The sequence below is a fragment of the Nicotiana sylvestris genome, chromosome 10, assembly GCF_000393655.2.
Source record: "Nicotiana sylvestris chromosome 10, ASM39365v2, whole genome shotgun sequence".
Classification (NCBI taxonomy): Eukaryota; Viridiplantae; Streptophyta; class Magnoliopsida; order Solanales; family Solanaceae; genus Nicotiana; species Nicotiana sylvestris.
The window spans coordinates 164,400,896-164,417,173 of record NC_091066.1 but is presented as its reverse complement, the minus strand read 5'-3'; the positions used below and the strand labels follow the sequence as shown (position 1 = coordinate 164,417,173).

Below are 16,278 nucleotides of genomic sequence, written 5' to 3'. Positions count from 1 at the left end.
TTTAGTTTCTTTTAAATTAAAATTAAAAATAATCCTAAATTAATCAAATTATCCTATTACATAAATTAACTCTACATAACAACTAACACAAATAATTAAAAACCAAATTAAAATGGAAACTACCAAACTTCGAAAAATTAAAATTAAAAGTGCAAAATATACTATATATATTATTGTTTTTTGATTTTTCCACTTTTATAAAACTGCTAAATTACTAATTAATTCAATAATGCAAAAATTAGATCCTAAATACGAATGCGGCGTATTTTTGTGTTTTTTTTAGTTAATTAAACAATTATCAGAAAATGCCACAAAATCCTCAAAAATTGCAAATAATAAAAAGAAGTTATTTTGTTTTGAATTTATGGGAGTAATTCATATATAGGGCAAAAGTCACGTGCTCACAACATGAAGGTAGACAAGTTCAACAACAAGTAACTACGTAAACACAGATGATGGCCATGAGGCCTCACGGGATGGACCAAGTCTCAATCCCTCGGGGTATACACCCACACGCCCGTCACCTAGCGTGGTATCACCTCCAAAAAATCACATGATATCAAATTCTTCGGGTTTATACCCTCAAAGCCAGAGTTAAAGCTGTTACTTACCTTATCAGTGTAAAATCCTACTCCGGGATGCCCTCGTCTCTGGACTCGGTCTCCAAAAGCTCCAAATCTATCCATAATCAGAATACTACTATCAACATAGTCTAATTAATCGAATTCCACAATAAAAACTACATAAATATGCTAGAAATCCGAAATCGACCAAAACCCGCCCCCCGGGCCCACATATCGAAATTAGTCAAAAATAGCCGAATAATAAACCTCGTCCTCTCTCGAGTCTAACCATATAAAAATTTATCAAAATCGAACTCCGTTTGGTCCCTAATTACTACCTAAAACTCTCCAAAACTCAAGCCCTAACAACCTCAATTTCACTTTGAAATCATCAATCAAATCCCAAAAACGAAGATGGATTCATGAAATATAACCCAAAACGGGTAGAAAATACTTACCCCAATCCCTATGGTGAAAATTACATCCAAAACCGTCCAATCTAAGCTCCCCAACTCAAAATATGACCAAACGAACAAACCGTTATTTTATATATTTTTCTACCAGCTATTCTGCCTCGTTTCTCGTGCCAATCTATCCCGAAACTCACTTTTATGCGTCCAATGGATTCCTTGTGCAATTCTAGTCAAGTTAGGCTTTTGAATCACTCAAATTGACCTTATAATGAATGGGATATGTTGGTTTCAATGTTTGCAAATAGTGCAGATTTTTAAATACGCCATCAGTGGCAATTTCATAATTAATCTGAAAAATCTGGCTACCTAATAAAATCCTCATACGATGTCCAAATTCGACGATTCTTTTTGCTACGGGTCCGTAATTACGATACGAGGCTAATGCTTCAATCAAAAAAGAAATCGGAGCTCATTTGTTCAATATGATATCATTTATGCTTGAAGAAACGGCGTCGAAACACAAGAAAAACGAGCACAACAGAACCCAAACCTCCGAAACTCACCCGAGGCCCTCGGGACCTCAACCAATAATTCCAACAAGTCATATATCACTACCCGAACTTAGTCGAACCTCCGGAATACCCAAAACAACACCAAATCAACCTCGAATTCAAGCCTAATAACTTCTAAACTTCCAAATTTCGCCAATTCAAGCCTAATTCTACCACGGACCTCCAAATTACATTCTGGACACACTCCTAAGTCTAAAATCGTCCAACGAAGCTAATCGAATCATAAAAATCCAAATCCGAATTTGTTTACTCATAAGTCAACTTGCGGTTGACTTTTCTAACTTAGCTTTCTAACTAAGAGACTAAGTGTTCATTTCACTCCAAAACTACTCCGAACCAAACCTACCAACTTGATACAACTCAACAAAGCTGACCAACATATAAATGCACATAGATGAGGAAAATGAGGCTATAACTCTAAGAACGAACGATCGGGTCGTTACAAAACTTAAATTACAATTTTGTCCAAAGTTAAATTTATTTTTTAAGGGTAAAAAAGGTGAACAACATTTCGATAAGGACCTTCGTGCTTTTAATATAGTACTAGTTTCTATATATGTGCCTCGCACGTAATACCTTAGACACAGGATGAGGAAAAATTGAAATCAAAACATTAATGTAAAATGTTGATATTTAAAGTATGAGAAATTTTGATTTATAAGGGCATTTTGTGAATGGAGATACCGAGTTTTTCGAGAGAGATGAAAGAGCATCAACAGATTGATCTTCTCAGACTTAATGCCTCTAACTAACTTATACACATATAGACATCACCAATTTTTTATTAGTGCACAAGGTAAATATCAGCTAATAAATTTAAGTAGTCTATGAAAGTGTAACTTGCTTGCTTTTTATTATGACCTTTTACTATTAAAGGATGGAGAAATTTTTGGACTTTGAAAATATCTATCAGCTTTTAGTTTATCTTCTGTGTATTATCTCGTATTAAAGCATGTATGCAAGATCAATAAAATGCATACATATTATATATACATTGTTTTAAGTTATAAAAGAACAAGATGAAGGACAAAGATAAGTCAAAAATGAAGGAACAAGATAACTAACAACTTTCCCTTCAAGAATAAACGTTAATGTTATTACAATAAAGGCAAGCATGTAATAACTATATTTTTTCGTGGATTTAAAAGGAGAATTCAAGCAGACTTAGCTAGCGTTAGATAGATGTAAACAAAAACAATGATACTAATTCAAATAAGAGAGAAAAACCAAGATTCAGTTATCACTTAATCATGCCTACTGCTGCATGCAAATTCCAAAAATAAAAATAAGAAGATGAAAAAGATTTACAAAAATTATGACTCAGTAGTTATGTCTCGACTATCAAGATTATCAAGCATCCAGTTTTTACAAAGGCCAAACAATAATTACACGGAACACTTACGACCGAAAAATTATGTTTGAACTTTTTTATCATAACAGAAGTGCCTCTCTGGAAAATTAATAAAGTTAATTAAATAAAATAATAGGAAGAAATAAACCATATAAAGAAACTTTTAATTTCTTTTTCAATGTCTGTTCGTCAAATACGACCCCAAACGAAAACAACCTCAATTTTAAATATGGAGAAAAGATAATAGAGCACTAATAACACCTTTTGAGAAGTCTGCTGAATTTTGTTATCTTCTTCCTGCAATAGTACAAAGCCTAAACGGAAAAAAAAAACTTGAAAGTATGAATTTTTCTGAATGATTCCTGATGAAAACAAAATAAATTTTAAAAAAAGGGAGACAAAACTACCTCATTCCTAATGCATATTCAAAACATGAAAATTAATAAAAAATTAAAAAGATAACCCCAAAACGTTAAAGCCTTAAAGGGATTCAAATATAGTACTGCAGAGAATGAATTCTCCAAAAAAACAGAGGTATCTTTCATCACTTTGTTCGACTCTCTAAACATCGTTAGATTGATTATACACTTGATTAAAAAGGAATTAGAACTTAGAATGATTATTGGTCTAAAGATGCAATTTAATTTTTAACATGTATAATAGATGTGGAGGTAGTACATGTTTGCATATTTTTTAAAGCATCGTATGCTTAAATAATTGCCGAATGAGAAAATAGGTAATAGTTCAATATCCGGATTCCGGATCTAATGTTGCACCTAGAAAAATATTGAATATCATCGTAATTTGAACTACGTGCATGGCACGTAAGAGGAAAAATACAACAAAAGCAAAATAAATCTTCAAATCTTTGAGCATTATAACTTCAAATCTTACCAGTTGTAATTTCGCACTGATTACGACTGAGATTGTGATATACTTGATAAAGCTTGACTTCATCCAAGTATTGAACTTTACCGATTTGTTTTCTTAAGATATCAATATACGATTTAAACTTGTACTTGGATTCCACACTTTGACAAATGTAGCGTTTTTAATTTGAAGTTTGGATTCTAGATTTTGACTTATACTCTACAATTAATGGAATACGTACTTTTACATTTTTGTACATTAATATTTTAGAGATATTTAGTTAATAAAGGGTATAAAAGTCTGTCAATATTTCAGGGTTATTTTCGTCACATAATATTTAGCATAAATTATCCGTATATTTATAATAATATAGATATAGATATAGATAGATGTAGATTGAGAACATCGAGGGAGTGAATATCATTTGAATATTTATTCCGAAGATAGATAATCAAAATTTGTATCTTTACTTGATAAATGTTCATGTCTTAGTTCTATGTCTCTCAAAATTATTATATATTTATTATTTTACTATTAAAAAATAATTTTATACTTCCTCATGAAGGAGTAATATTTTAAATTACAGTATTGAAATTTTTTATTAAATATTTATTTTTAAGAGGAAAAAATATGCAATTTGATAATATTTTATAAGAAATTATGATTTTTAATTGTTTGAAAGTTAAGATGTTGTAGTTAATTTATATTTCATAGTAACTTTAATAGTATTGCATTATTTATACTTGTAAAACATGTTAGATATTTTATTTTATATAAGTTTCTTTAATTCTTTTTAGTTTTCTTGAACTTTTAATGTATTTTTATATTGTTTTGTGTTACAATGCTATATTATTAATTCAAAAGTTTTAAAAATTAAAGATCCGTGGGTTTACACTTCATGTCTCGAGGCTTTCATCTCACCCCGTATTAAGTAAAACGCCCCGCCTCACGTTCTTGCCTTTTAAACACTGATATGGAGTATATTTTTGGTAATAAAAGTTAGTAATAATAATAATTATTATTATTATTATAATATGTATCATAACAAAAACAAAAGGTTGGGTCGCTGAGGAGTATTAGAGTTAATTCCTAAATTACTGGCAGACTGAAATTGTCAAACAAAAATAGTTTCTAATTTAACAAGAATAAGGTGAATACTCTAGTTACACCATTATGCAGGCCACGAATTTTTGTTGTTAATTGGAGAGGGCAACAATATATAATTATATATATCAATAATTCAACATTTACATAAATGGGAACCTCCAAAGTCTGAAGATTGCAGTCGAGCAAGAGTTCTCTCATCTAGATTTTTTGTGTGGAGTACTTCAAGTAGATGATAAATTTATTTTTTATTTGACAATCGTAATAATATTTTACGATGATATCTTAAATGAGTGCAGGTTGTTGATGCAGTGTACCTCTGTTCAAGACCAAACAACCTTATTGTATTTGGTAAAAAAATGTGCACGAGATGTAATTAATTCGGGAATCACCACGTAGCAAGTATTTCTTAATCAGATTTTCTAGTCAACATCAAATCTCTGGGAGTCTCTAAGCTTGAAGACCGAAGACCAAGAAGTCGGTCCAGGGGTCGTCCTACCCTCTAGTCAAAGCCATTCAGGATCCAAATAGTCACGGGTCCCCTAACCAACAGATCTCGGGATATTCGAGATTCTCCATTAACGCCCAACAATTACGCCTTAGCTAAGCATAATGGAAGGAATTTGTACTTGTTTCAAATAATGGACATAGCGTAATGTACTTGTATCCTACTCTGATTTTAAGTTACGTACAATGCATTCTACTAAAATTCTATCTAATTTATGTTCGTATGCGTTCTATTAAAATTCTATCTAATTTTATGTTCATTTGAGCACTCTACAACAACAATGATAACAACATATCCAGTAAAATTCCACATTTGAGCACTCTACATTGTTGCTAATTATCAATCTACTAGGAAAATTCATATTTCTCTTAATCTTTATTTAATTGTTTAATTGTTCAACTTATCAATCTTATTGCTTTGTTTTTACTATATTCATATCAACAAAGATTCAACTGTCTTGTCGAATTGCTTATGGCCTGATTTCATAAATTCAATTGATTAGCTTATCAAACGAATTTTAGTTAAACACTTACAAACATATTTAACATCCAATCAATTTTACATACCTGTTTTCGATCCATTTTTCAAGAAATATATTATATTTAAACTATTTTCAAAATTAAGTTATCTAATAACATAAAGTAAAAATACAAATCTAAAGTAACATATGGATAATTCAATAGTGTAATTGTAATAATCAAATATCTCACCAACAAAAATCAGAATTCGTTACTGTAATATTCAAGAAATTAGAAGCGCAAATATCCATAGACTGAATATATTTATATATGATTTTAAATTTTTAATTCGACGTTCGTTTTGTTTCTTCATTCGGCGTTCTTCTCCCCACCGTGAAAACAGTCTCCGGCACCAAATCATGTCCGCGAAAGCCCGAAACTTCCGCCGCCGTGGCGGATACGACGGCGACGAAGAGGAAGCCCCCACCACTAAGACAGCCACCAATGGCACCGCCGCTAAACCTAAAACTCCCGTCCCTACCACCACCGCTACTAAGCCCAAAAAGAAAACCCTACTTAGTTTCGCCGACGACGAAGAAGATTCCGGCGAAAGTCCCTTCATTACGCCGTCCTCCAGACCCTCACGAATCACCAAACCCTCCTCTTCATCATCATCTTCTGCGCACAAGCTTACTTCTGGAAAAGACCGAATTGCCCCTAAAAAACCTTCAATTACCTCTAATGTACAACCCCAAGCTGGTACTTACACAAAAGAAGCTCTCCTTGAGCTCCAGAAGAACACCAGAACTCTAGCGAGCTCTCGCTCTTCTGGGCCCAAACCTGGGCCTAAGCCCGGGCCCGTTGAGCCAGTGATTGTTTTGAAAGGCCTTGTGAAACCAGTTAGTGTGAGTAGTACTCAAAGAGCTGAAGCTGAGGAAAAAGGCCAAGAAAGTGAAGAGGATAATGAAGTAGGTGTTGATCAATATGATGCAAAGACTATAGAAGCAATAAGAGCTAAGAGGGAGAGGCTAAGGGAAGCCGGGCCTGCGGCCCGGGACTATATAGCATTGGATGAAGGGGGTAATCATGGGGAAGCGGAGGGGTTGAGCGACGAGGAACCAGAGTTCCAGAGGAGAATTGGCTTCTTCGGGGAGAAAACTGATAGTGGGAGAAAAGGTGTGTTTGAGGATTTTGATACTAATGATAATGAAGATGATGAGGAGGACAAAATGTGGGAAGAAGAGCAGGTGAGAAAAGGGTTAGGAAAAAGATTGGACGATGGCGGGTCTAATAGAGGGGTTATGAGTAGTAGTGTAACCAGTGCTACAGCTGCAGTTCAGAAGGTGAATCTTGGAACTTCAGCTGCAGGAGCCAGTAGTGTATATTATTCCTCAGTACAGAGTATTGGCGTCTCTGTTGGTGGTCCTACAATTGGAGGAGGAGTGGTTGGAGGCTTGCCTAGTTTGGATGCCTTGTCGATTTCAAAGCAGGCTGAGGTTGCTAAAAATGCTTTGTATGAGAGTATGGGAAGATTGAAAGTAAGTGTTTGTAAGTGCATTTCCTGGTACTTTTATTTTCAGTGATCAACTTAGCAGCCCGTGTATAGACGATGCATATTAGTTGAGCATATGTTTTAGACGCTATCACTTCTACTGTAGGTCCTATGCTTTCTAGGAGTGGTTTAGTCTTTCAGAGATTTATACCCTCAGAAAATTATACAGTATTTCTAATTTGTATTTGCATATTTTGGCATGAGATGAGTTTAAATGGAATAACATGGTCTATGAAGATTGATACGGGCAACTCAAATTGTTTGGGATTGAGGCGAGTTGTTGTTGTTGTAATGATCACTACAAGCAATCAATTGACTGTACCTCGACCCAAGCTAGTTGGGTTGGCTACATTACTCCTTTTGTAACATTCTGTTCTAGTTTCAATATTTAGAGGATTTATCATCGTTGACTATTTTTGTGTGACCCTCTTCCTTTATCCTATCTTGGAATTGACTATGCTTGAGAAGTTCACATGTGAGAAGAATAAACAATAAACAAGAATGAAAAATTGCACTCTCTTATGTGTTCTGAATAGCAATTCCATGGATTAGCGTTAGTTAAAGACATTTGATAAATGAAGTAGGTAATCTTTTTTTTATTATGATATCTTGAGGGCGGGAAGATGTTTTTTGCTAAATCGTTTTTTTCTCTTTCCTGACATTCTGTTGATAATCATGCAAGCATTGGTTTCATGGTATACACAATGCTAGATTGATATTCTCCTGAAATTATCTTCTGTTGATAATCATGCAAGCATTGGTTTCATGGTATTACACAATGCTAGATTGGTATGCTCTTAAAATTAGCTTTGTGGTGTGATGTTGTTCATTTTCTGTGCACTCTTGTAAACTGTATTTTGTTTGGCGTCTTTCCTCTGTCCTGGCTAAGTTAGACTGTGATTTGGATCATGAGCCTGTCAGTTTACATTTATGTCAGTGGGGTTTTCATGATTTTTAAAACTTTGAAACTGTTTATGGTAAATTTTACAAAGAACCATTGAGGTTCTGCATTATGTTCATGGAGATATGGTGCTACGCCGATCCCCTGTGCACTAATAAACTGAAAGCTACTGTTTCTACATACGCAGTTTTTGAAAGGACGGATGCACATGTGGTCAAAATTGCATTTACAATATCTTCTGTTCCCTATTCCAATTGATGCTGCAGTATTGACCATCATTTTGTGTTGCCATGAGAGCTGTAGAACTATTAAAAATATTGCTCACAGAAATACAGAGTACACATGGCCGAACGTAACAGCATGTGTTGCATTCTAAAAAGTATAATGTATACATTACTAACTGCTATTATCCTTTATCTTCCTTGTCAGGAGTCTCATGGCCGAACTATGGCATCATTGAACAAGACTGAAGAAAATTTATCTGCCTCATTGTCAAATGTCACTACGCTGGAAAATTCTTTGTCTGCTGCTGGTGAGAAGTACATGTTTATGCAAAAACTTCGCGACTTTGTTTCTGTTATATGTACGCTTTTACAGGTATGCGTTTTCTAATTTATGAGCGGCATATTATGTGTTTCCATTTATATTCTGGGGCTGCTGTGGCAGTACTCTCAATATGAGCATGGCAGTCTTTCATTTATTTGGTTTTAGGCAAATAAATTGAGAAAAGATGACCTAGAAGGGTGATAAGTACCACTTGTAGTTGTAGATATTGTCAGTTAATGGGAATTTGTCAGGATGGTCAATTATCAGTCACTGGATGCTTTCTGGAAATTATTCCGTTAGGTGGTTCTTGCAGAGTCTGATGCTTTTTTAAGATCCATTTAATTATTCAGTGTTAGACATAGCGGTGTAGTACAGCTTAGGTGCTTTGCCTTGCTAAAGTAGCTCTTCCAAGAAGTGCAGCCATGGCATAAAGTATGTGTCTTCGGTCCATAAACTCCCTCTTGAAGAGGCATTAGTCATTATTATAAATAATTAATAATAAATGTGGCCGTCAATTTATATTGGAAGGAAGTGTCATGGATGAATATCCATAAGAAAGTCACTGAATTTGAATAAAAAAACTTGGAACTGCATCTATGCATCCTATCTGAAAATTGACTTGTTTTTGTAATTGACATGGTTTTACTCTGTCACTTAGTTGCAGTCCCCCCCCCCTCCCCCCTTCTCTTTCCAATAGGCTATACAATGATTAGTTGTGTTTCTACTTTTATCTTGCATGCAAGATATTTTTGTTTTCTTCGTTTGTTCCTTGTTTCCACTAAAGTGCCAATGCTTGGTTATGTTTTTCGCCTTTGAAAAATTATTTCATTTTTGATAAGGATTTTTTTTTTCTTTTCGTGATCAAGGAAGTTTCTTATTATTGTTTCTCTGATTCTCTGTTTAGCGGCCACTAATACAATAGCGTACTATGTTTAGGTGAAAAATTAGTGGACTTTTAAGCTGTCTGAAGTTGGACTATTTGGTAGGATTATAGGGTAAAAATACCGAGGGCCGGTTTGTTTAATATTTGAGAAGTTGAGTCTGCACACTCTATTTTTGAGCTTTTGCAGAAAGTGTTTGTTTGAGTTGTCCCGGAGAACTAAATCCTGTGTGCTAACTGTTGGGTATTTTTAAATCCTTACAGGATAAAGCTCCTTACATCGAGGAACTTGAAGACCAGATGCAGAAACTTCATGAAGAACGAGCAGAAGCTACCTTAGAAAGGAGAGCTGCTGATAATGATGATGAAATGAGGGAACTCGAAGCCGCTGTAAATGCTGCTAGACAAGTTCTAAGTAAAGGTGGGAGCAATGCGGCAACAATAGAAGCTGCCACGGCTGCTGCTCAAGCTGCAACAGCATCCATGAGGAAAGGAGGAGATTTACCTGCAGAGCTAGATGAATTTGGTCGAGATGTGAATCTGCAGAAACGGATGGATACGACTAGAAGGGCAGAGGCTCGGAAACTAAGGAGAGTGAGAAATGATGTTAAGAGAATGTCAGCTATAGAACGTGACAGCTCCTATCATAAAATAGAAGGAGAATCTAGTACTGATGAAAGTGACTCCGAGAGTACGGCATATGAGTCAAACCGTGATCAATTGCTTCAGGTTGCCGAGCAGATTTTTGGTGATGCACATGAAGAATACTCTCAACTGTCTCTGGTTGTTGAAAAGTTTGACAGATGGAAGAAAGATTATGCGTCAAGCTATCGCGATGCATATATGTCACTTAGTATACCTGCTATTTTTTCACCCTATGTGAGACTAGAGCTTCTGAAGTGGGATCCTCTACATGAGAATGCAGATTTTATGGATATGAACTGGTATGTGCACTCAACTAATTTTAATCAATTATTCTCAAGGATCATGACCTCAACCCTTTCATTTCCAAGCCCGGTCCTTCTTTTTTGAGGATAGGAGCTTTGTGGCTATATATTGTAGTCACAGAGGGCAAACGATTTATACTTGCTAATAATGATAATGCCAAGTGAAATATAGAAATTCCAGGTGCTTTTTGCAATATAAATTGGTTTGAATTTGAAGAAGTATTTGGCACCATGCGAAGCAATCTTATGGAAGCAAGACATAAATGCGTCATTTCATCTCTCATGTGTTCATATTGCTAATTCCTTGAGATTTAATTCTCTTACCAACTATATTTTTTTTAATTCCAGGCACTCTTTGCTATTCAATTATGGACTTCCAGAAGGTGAAAGCGAAATAAGCACTGATGATGCTGATGCCAATCTTATTCCTCAGTTGGTGGAGAAACTTGTAGTACCTATTCTACACAACCAATTAGCAAATTGCTGGGATATGCTTAGCACTAGTGAAACAGATTGTGCTGTCTCTGCCATGAAACTGGTGTTGAGGTATGGCCCCTTTTCTGGCTCAGCCCTCAGCAATCTGGTTGCTGTGCTTCGTGATCGTCTAGCTGATGCTGTGGCTAATTTGAAGGTGCGTTCTTATCACCAGAGGCCAAAATTGCGTGCATAATTTTCAACACATTATTTTTAAGTATGGGTTTCTACACATCCAAGTGAAATAACTATTGGGAACAAGTTTTTCTAGAAAATGCGAGGAGACTAGGAATAGTAAAATGGGGAGGAATGGAGTAAGATTGGCCCTCATCGTTATTTTGTTGGTAGTGAAGTTGTAGGTTTATTATGTGAAAAAGGATGAGAGGCTCCAATAGATTCAACACTTCTTTAATGTCCTTTAGTTAGTACTATAGGTAAATGCTCCTACACATTTTTGCATGCTGGTTTTGTTTAAACTGGATTGCTCATTTATATCTTCTGAACTTCTTTTGCAGGTACCAACGTGGGACACCCTCGTAATGAGGGCTGTACCTGATGCAGCACGAGTTGCTGCTTATAGGTTTGGCATGTCTATTCGTTTGATGAGGAACATATGCTTGTTTCATGAGATTTTTGCCATGCCTGTCCTGGAGGAGCTGGTTCTTGATCAACTCTTCAGTGGAAAGATTCTTCCTCATCTTCGAAGCATTCAGTCAAACATTCATGATGCTGTAACAAGAACTGAAAGAGTTGTCGCATCAGTACGCGGTGTCTGGGCTGGACCCAAAGTCACAGGGGATTGCAGGTACTGTTAATTTGAGTAGGCTATTTAGTTGGCATTCCATGTTCTCTCTAGTCTTCATCAGAAATTCCATCTTTTGATCTCTACTTGGCTACTTGCCTTGAGATTGTTATTCTTAGCTTCATTACTTAACAATGCGAACTTGCCATATATTTGTTGGGGTGTGATATGAGTAGAAGAAAGATTTAAAGGAAATAGAAAATGGAGTGAAGTAGTCTAACTCACTTGGGACTACTTTCTTGTCTGGCATATGGACGATTGGGTACAGTATCCCACATCGGTCGTGGCTCTAGTCTTGGCTAGGAGCGTGTGGTACAAACTAGAGAAGAATTCTTCGTTTGATGGGTAAGGCATCACCAATTATATAATACTCCAGAAAGGGACATATTCTTTGGTGCTTTGACCTCCCAAAGCGTGTATGTAATTCCATTATTCTTCTTTAGTAGGCAAATACTAAACATGTAAGGTATTGCCTTCCCAAATGGGGGAAATCGAGAAGGTAAAAAGCAGAGGGAAAAGATATACTTTATTCAAGAAGTGAAAGGGTAAAGGACCAACTCATCTATGTTTTTGCTTTGCTGTTAATTATTATAATTATGGTTACAGACATGCTTTAATGAAAAAACGAGCATCCTTTCCATGAAGCTTAACTTCTATCACAGCTGTGGGAAAGTACTTTCGGTTGGTGGAATTTTGGGGAGTATCAGGCTTGCGTCATATGGAGGAAAGTAAAATGACTTCCGTTATTTGTCCGGCCATGCCCTTCAAAAAACATTCCCTTTCCTTAATAGACTTGCTGTAACTCTAACTTCCAAGAAATTCTTCGACTTCTGCTTTTGGAATCCAATTTTTTCATAAGATATTTTTTCTTTTTATTTTTTTGATATTTAAGAAAATAAATTTTATCTAATGACGGAAATTCTTTCCTCTGATGTTGGTGCAACTAATTTGTTTCAAGGAATATAACAACCAGAAATAACTTTTGAAGTGCATGGCTAACTTGCTGTCTGAACTTGAATAGCTGAAGCTTAAGTTTCCTTGGTTTTAATAAGTAGATCAGTGTTAGGTTGAACCTAAGCCTTTCTGATATGTGTTAGGTTCTCTAAACTCTGTGGTAGACACGAAAACCAAGGCTCTGTTTGGGACTTTTCAGATCATGACAAGATTAATGCTAAGTTCAGATGGGGTGAAGACATGCTTATGCTTGTACTTGTTAGTAGTACAATGAAATTGAAGAGTTCCCCAATACTACCTTAATCACTGACACCTTCCTCACGATGCTGTTTGTATAGATTCATATTTTGATCAGAATCATCTTCCACTACAAATTTAATTTGTCTTGGCACCACAGAGAACTCATATAAGAAAAATCTACTTTTCAAAAGACTGACAAATATGTCAAAAGTGATCGTTAAAATATCCTTTTCTTATGTAACTGTCACTTGTCAACTTTTGATAAACCGAGTTAGAATGACTTGTCACCCCAACAAAAGAATCAATGCCCATTAACATATAGGAACCATCATATCCTGTTAGTGAGTAGAAATTTTTTAATTGTCCCCTTTATTATTTATAGTTTTGCTTATAAAAAAATAAGTAAAAAAAGAGAGTAGTCCATTGGCTTATCAAAAGAAAGGGAGGATACATGGTCAAAGCTAAGTACTAAAGCTCCAGGAACTTAAATATGAAGTAACTGGAGTGATCATTATGACATATGCTCTGTGGTGATGTTTAAAGGGCAGAGAGCTTAGGCAAGTGAGAGAGAAGATCAAATATTTGAGCTTATTCAAGGTTAAGCTATATCTTATAAGTTATAACTTACCTTGTAAAAAAAATTTAACTTATGGTAAACTTATATTTGGTCATTTATGTGTACTTGTTCAGAGGGTTGTTGGCAAATGCCAAAATAAATCTTCTGACAGTCGTGGTCTTTGTCGCCGTTGCCATGTCATTTGCCGATCTTCCAAAAGTCATAAATGAATGGTAGCCGTCTAGCCGAAGAGTAAAGAGGGAAGGTGGCTCATTGTAGATTTTTGGGGGAGAAAGAAGAGAGGAAGAGATAAAAATCCTTTTGTCTGTTTTTTTTGAAATGGTAACATATTTCATTAAAAATTGGACTTAGCACAAAGATAGTGCTAATGGAAACAGACGCTAGTTACAATACTTCCAGAAAGATAAAAACAAGGCAAGACTTGTGTCAGTTACAAGGACCCAATGAGATCAACTAGGGACTCTTACCATTTGTCTGTTTTCTCCCTTCATCTAGTTGGTGTTGACAGGGGTAGAATGTAGTCATTGTAATGATTTTTCAGCTTGTTGGTGGGAGAATGTTTATCTTTGACTCATCCATTTGTTTGGTTGTCTCTGGACATGTGGTTTACACACATGAGGTGATGTTTTTTTTTAAAAAAAAAATTGGTAAATAAGAGGGAGGGATTATATTGCAACTAAGTGTGCGGCCTAGCGGTCAATGGAGTTGGGATGAAAAATTTATGGAAGAGCAGGGCTCAAATCCTAGCCCAATATTAAAAAATTGAGTGATTTTACCTTACTACCTAAGCCTTCGAGGACAAAATTACTTGATACTTGTGTTTGTACCAGTGTAAATTTACGGTGAAATAGTCTAAGGTGTGTGCAAGAACACAGGAGGGGAGAAAAAAAGAGGGGTGACAACTTGAAGAGATCTTGAAATAGAAGAGAGGAGATCTAGGAAACTCGGCAGCTCCTTCCATCATCTCTTCCTTTTAAAGGTTATATATAACAATAAGTGCAACAGTTGCCTGTTCTCCCATGATCAGTTTGTTCTATAAATATCTGATTTACGTGGTTCCTTGTGAAAACATTTGTTCTTTCGATAGTGCTTACTGATGATGTTCTTTAATCTGTGTGCAGTCCAAAGTTACGACCATTGGTAGATTACTTGCTAAAACTTGGCAGAGTGCTCGAGAAAAAGCATTCATCAAGCAGTGGAGAGATAGATACGTCTAAATTTGCTCGTCGGTTGAAGAAGATGCTCGTGGAGCTAAATCAATACGACTATGCCAGAGACATATCAAGAACCTTCAACATCAAGGAGGCCTTATAATCTCATTTGCTTTTCTTGGTTCCATTGTCTTCATACACGAGGGGGTGCTCTAGTTTTAGCAGTCTTCTACAATTTTAAGTTTGATGTCAATGCCTTTTTTTTTTTTTTTTTGCTTTTAGGTTTTTCACTGTTGTCACAAATTACCCTACTTTCAACATGACAAGTGCAATGAAAACATGAAGCTGAAATTGTCTCATTACTAAGAGCCCGTTTGGCTTAGCTGATTTAGAGTAGCTGATAAGCATTAGGTGTTGATAAGCATTAGGTGCTGAAAAGCACTTTTAAGTGTTGAAATTGATTTAAAAAATAAGCAGTTACGTGTTTGGATAAAAGTGCTGAAATTAATAATAAGCAGCAAGAATTGGGTATACGAAGAGTTCTGTTTTAAAAAGAAGTATTTAAGGGATAGAATAGTAAATATTTTGGTCAAACCTAAAGTGCTTATAAGCTGAAATTTGATAAGTTAGGGGAGACCAACTTATGGCTTTTGGCTTATTTTTGGCTTATAAGCACTTTTAATTTTACCAAACGTGTAAATAAGTCAAAAAGTGCTTATAAGCCAGTTTGACTAGCTTATAAGTTTAGCCAAACACCTTTTAAATCATATGCAGGTTTATAGTAGGAATGCATGATTTTTTCTCATTCTAGCCCTTCACGAGCTAACTTCTTGATTTTTGGTTTACCTTAGTTGATTCTAACTTCAACATCAACCCAGGGAATTTAGATGAAAAAGTATATAATTTTTGTATATATATATACAAAAAATATATATTTTTCGGCTATTGTTTTGAGAGCGACTATAATTCTTAAAGTCATGTGATCAAAATTATAAGATTCAATTCATGAAGATACAATTCTGATTAGTCTCTTGCTAACCATGTAATTTATGTCCTTCAGTAAGTAGACAAGTTTGCAATACTGGACTAGTTGTCAATGTTTAGTTGTATTTGCAAATATGGACTTGTAGTTGCTTATACTTGAAAATGCACAAAACAATTAATAGCATCAATATATTTTTGTCTTGGAGGGGAGCCTTGGTATAACTGGTAAAGTTGCTGTCACGTGATCAGGAGGTTACGGTTTCAAGCTGTGAAAACTACCTCTTGCAGAAATGCAAGGTAAAGCTACGTACAATAGATTCTTGTGGTCCGATCCTTTCCCGGATCTCGCGCATAACGAGAGTTTAATGCACGTCCCTTTTAATATTTTTTTTTTGTCTCGAATAATAAATACACTCACAACTACCGCTATT

The 16,278-nt window shown here is 35.3% G+C and overlaps 1 protein-coding gene across 1 annotated transcript; it reads left to right on the top strand.

Annotated features, from left to right (window-relative positions):
* Positions 1 to 6,178: 6,178 nt before the first annotated feature.
* LOC104222672 (transcriptional repressor ILP1) lies at positions 6,179 to 15,222 on the top strand. Its single transcript, XM_009773927.2, has 6 exons — positions 6,179 to 7,377; positions 8,722 to 8,889; positions 9,983 to 10,662; positions 11,014 to 11,296; positions 11,655 to 11,944; positions 14,834 to 15,222. The coding sequence occupies exons 1-6, from the start codon at positions 6,259 to 6,261 to the stop codon at positions 15,024 to 15,026; spliced, it is 2,733 nt and encodes a 910-aa protein (XP_009772229.1). The 5' UTR covers positions 6,179 to 6,258; the 3' UTR covers positions 15,027 to 15,222.
* The last annotated feature ends 1,056 nt before the right edge of the window (positions 15,223 to 16,278 follow it).

What these genes read in the sequence shown, in the direction of transcription:
- LOC104222672 (XM_009773927.2), top strand. Translation starts at nt 6,259, where the DNA reads ATGTCCGCGAAAGCCCGAAACTTCCGCCGCCGTGGCGGATACGACGGC. An exon ending in TTATATGTACGCTTTTACAG is followed by an intron (nt 8,890 to 9,982) that starts GTATGCGTTTTC and finishes AAATCCTTACAG; the next exon opens with GATAAAGCTCCTTACATCGA. An exon ending in AAAGTCACAGGGGATTGCAG is followed by an intron (nt 11,945 to 14,833) that starts GTACTGTTAATT and finishes ATCTGTGTGCAG; the next exon opens with TCCAAAGTTACGACCATTGG.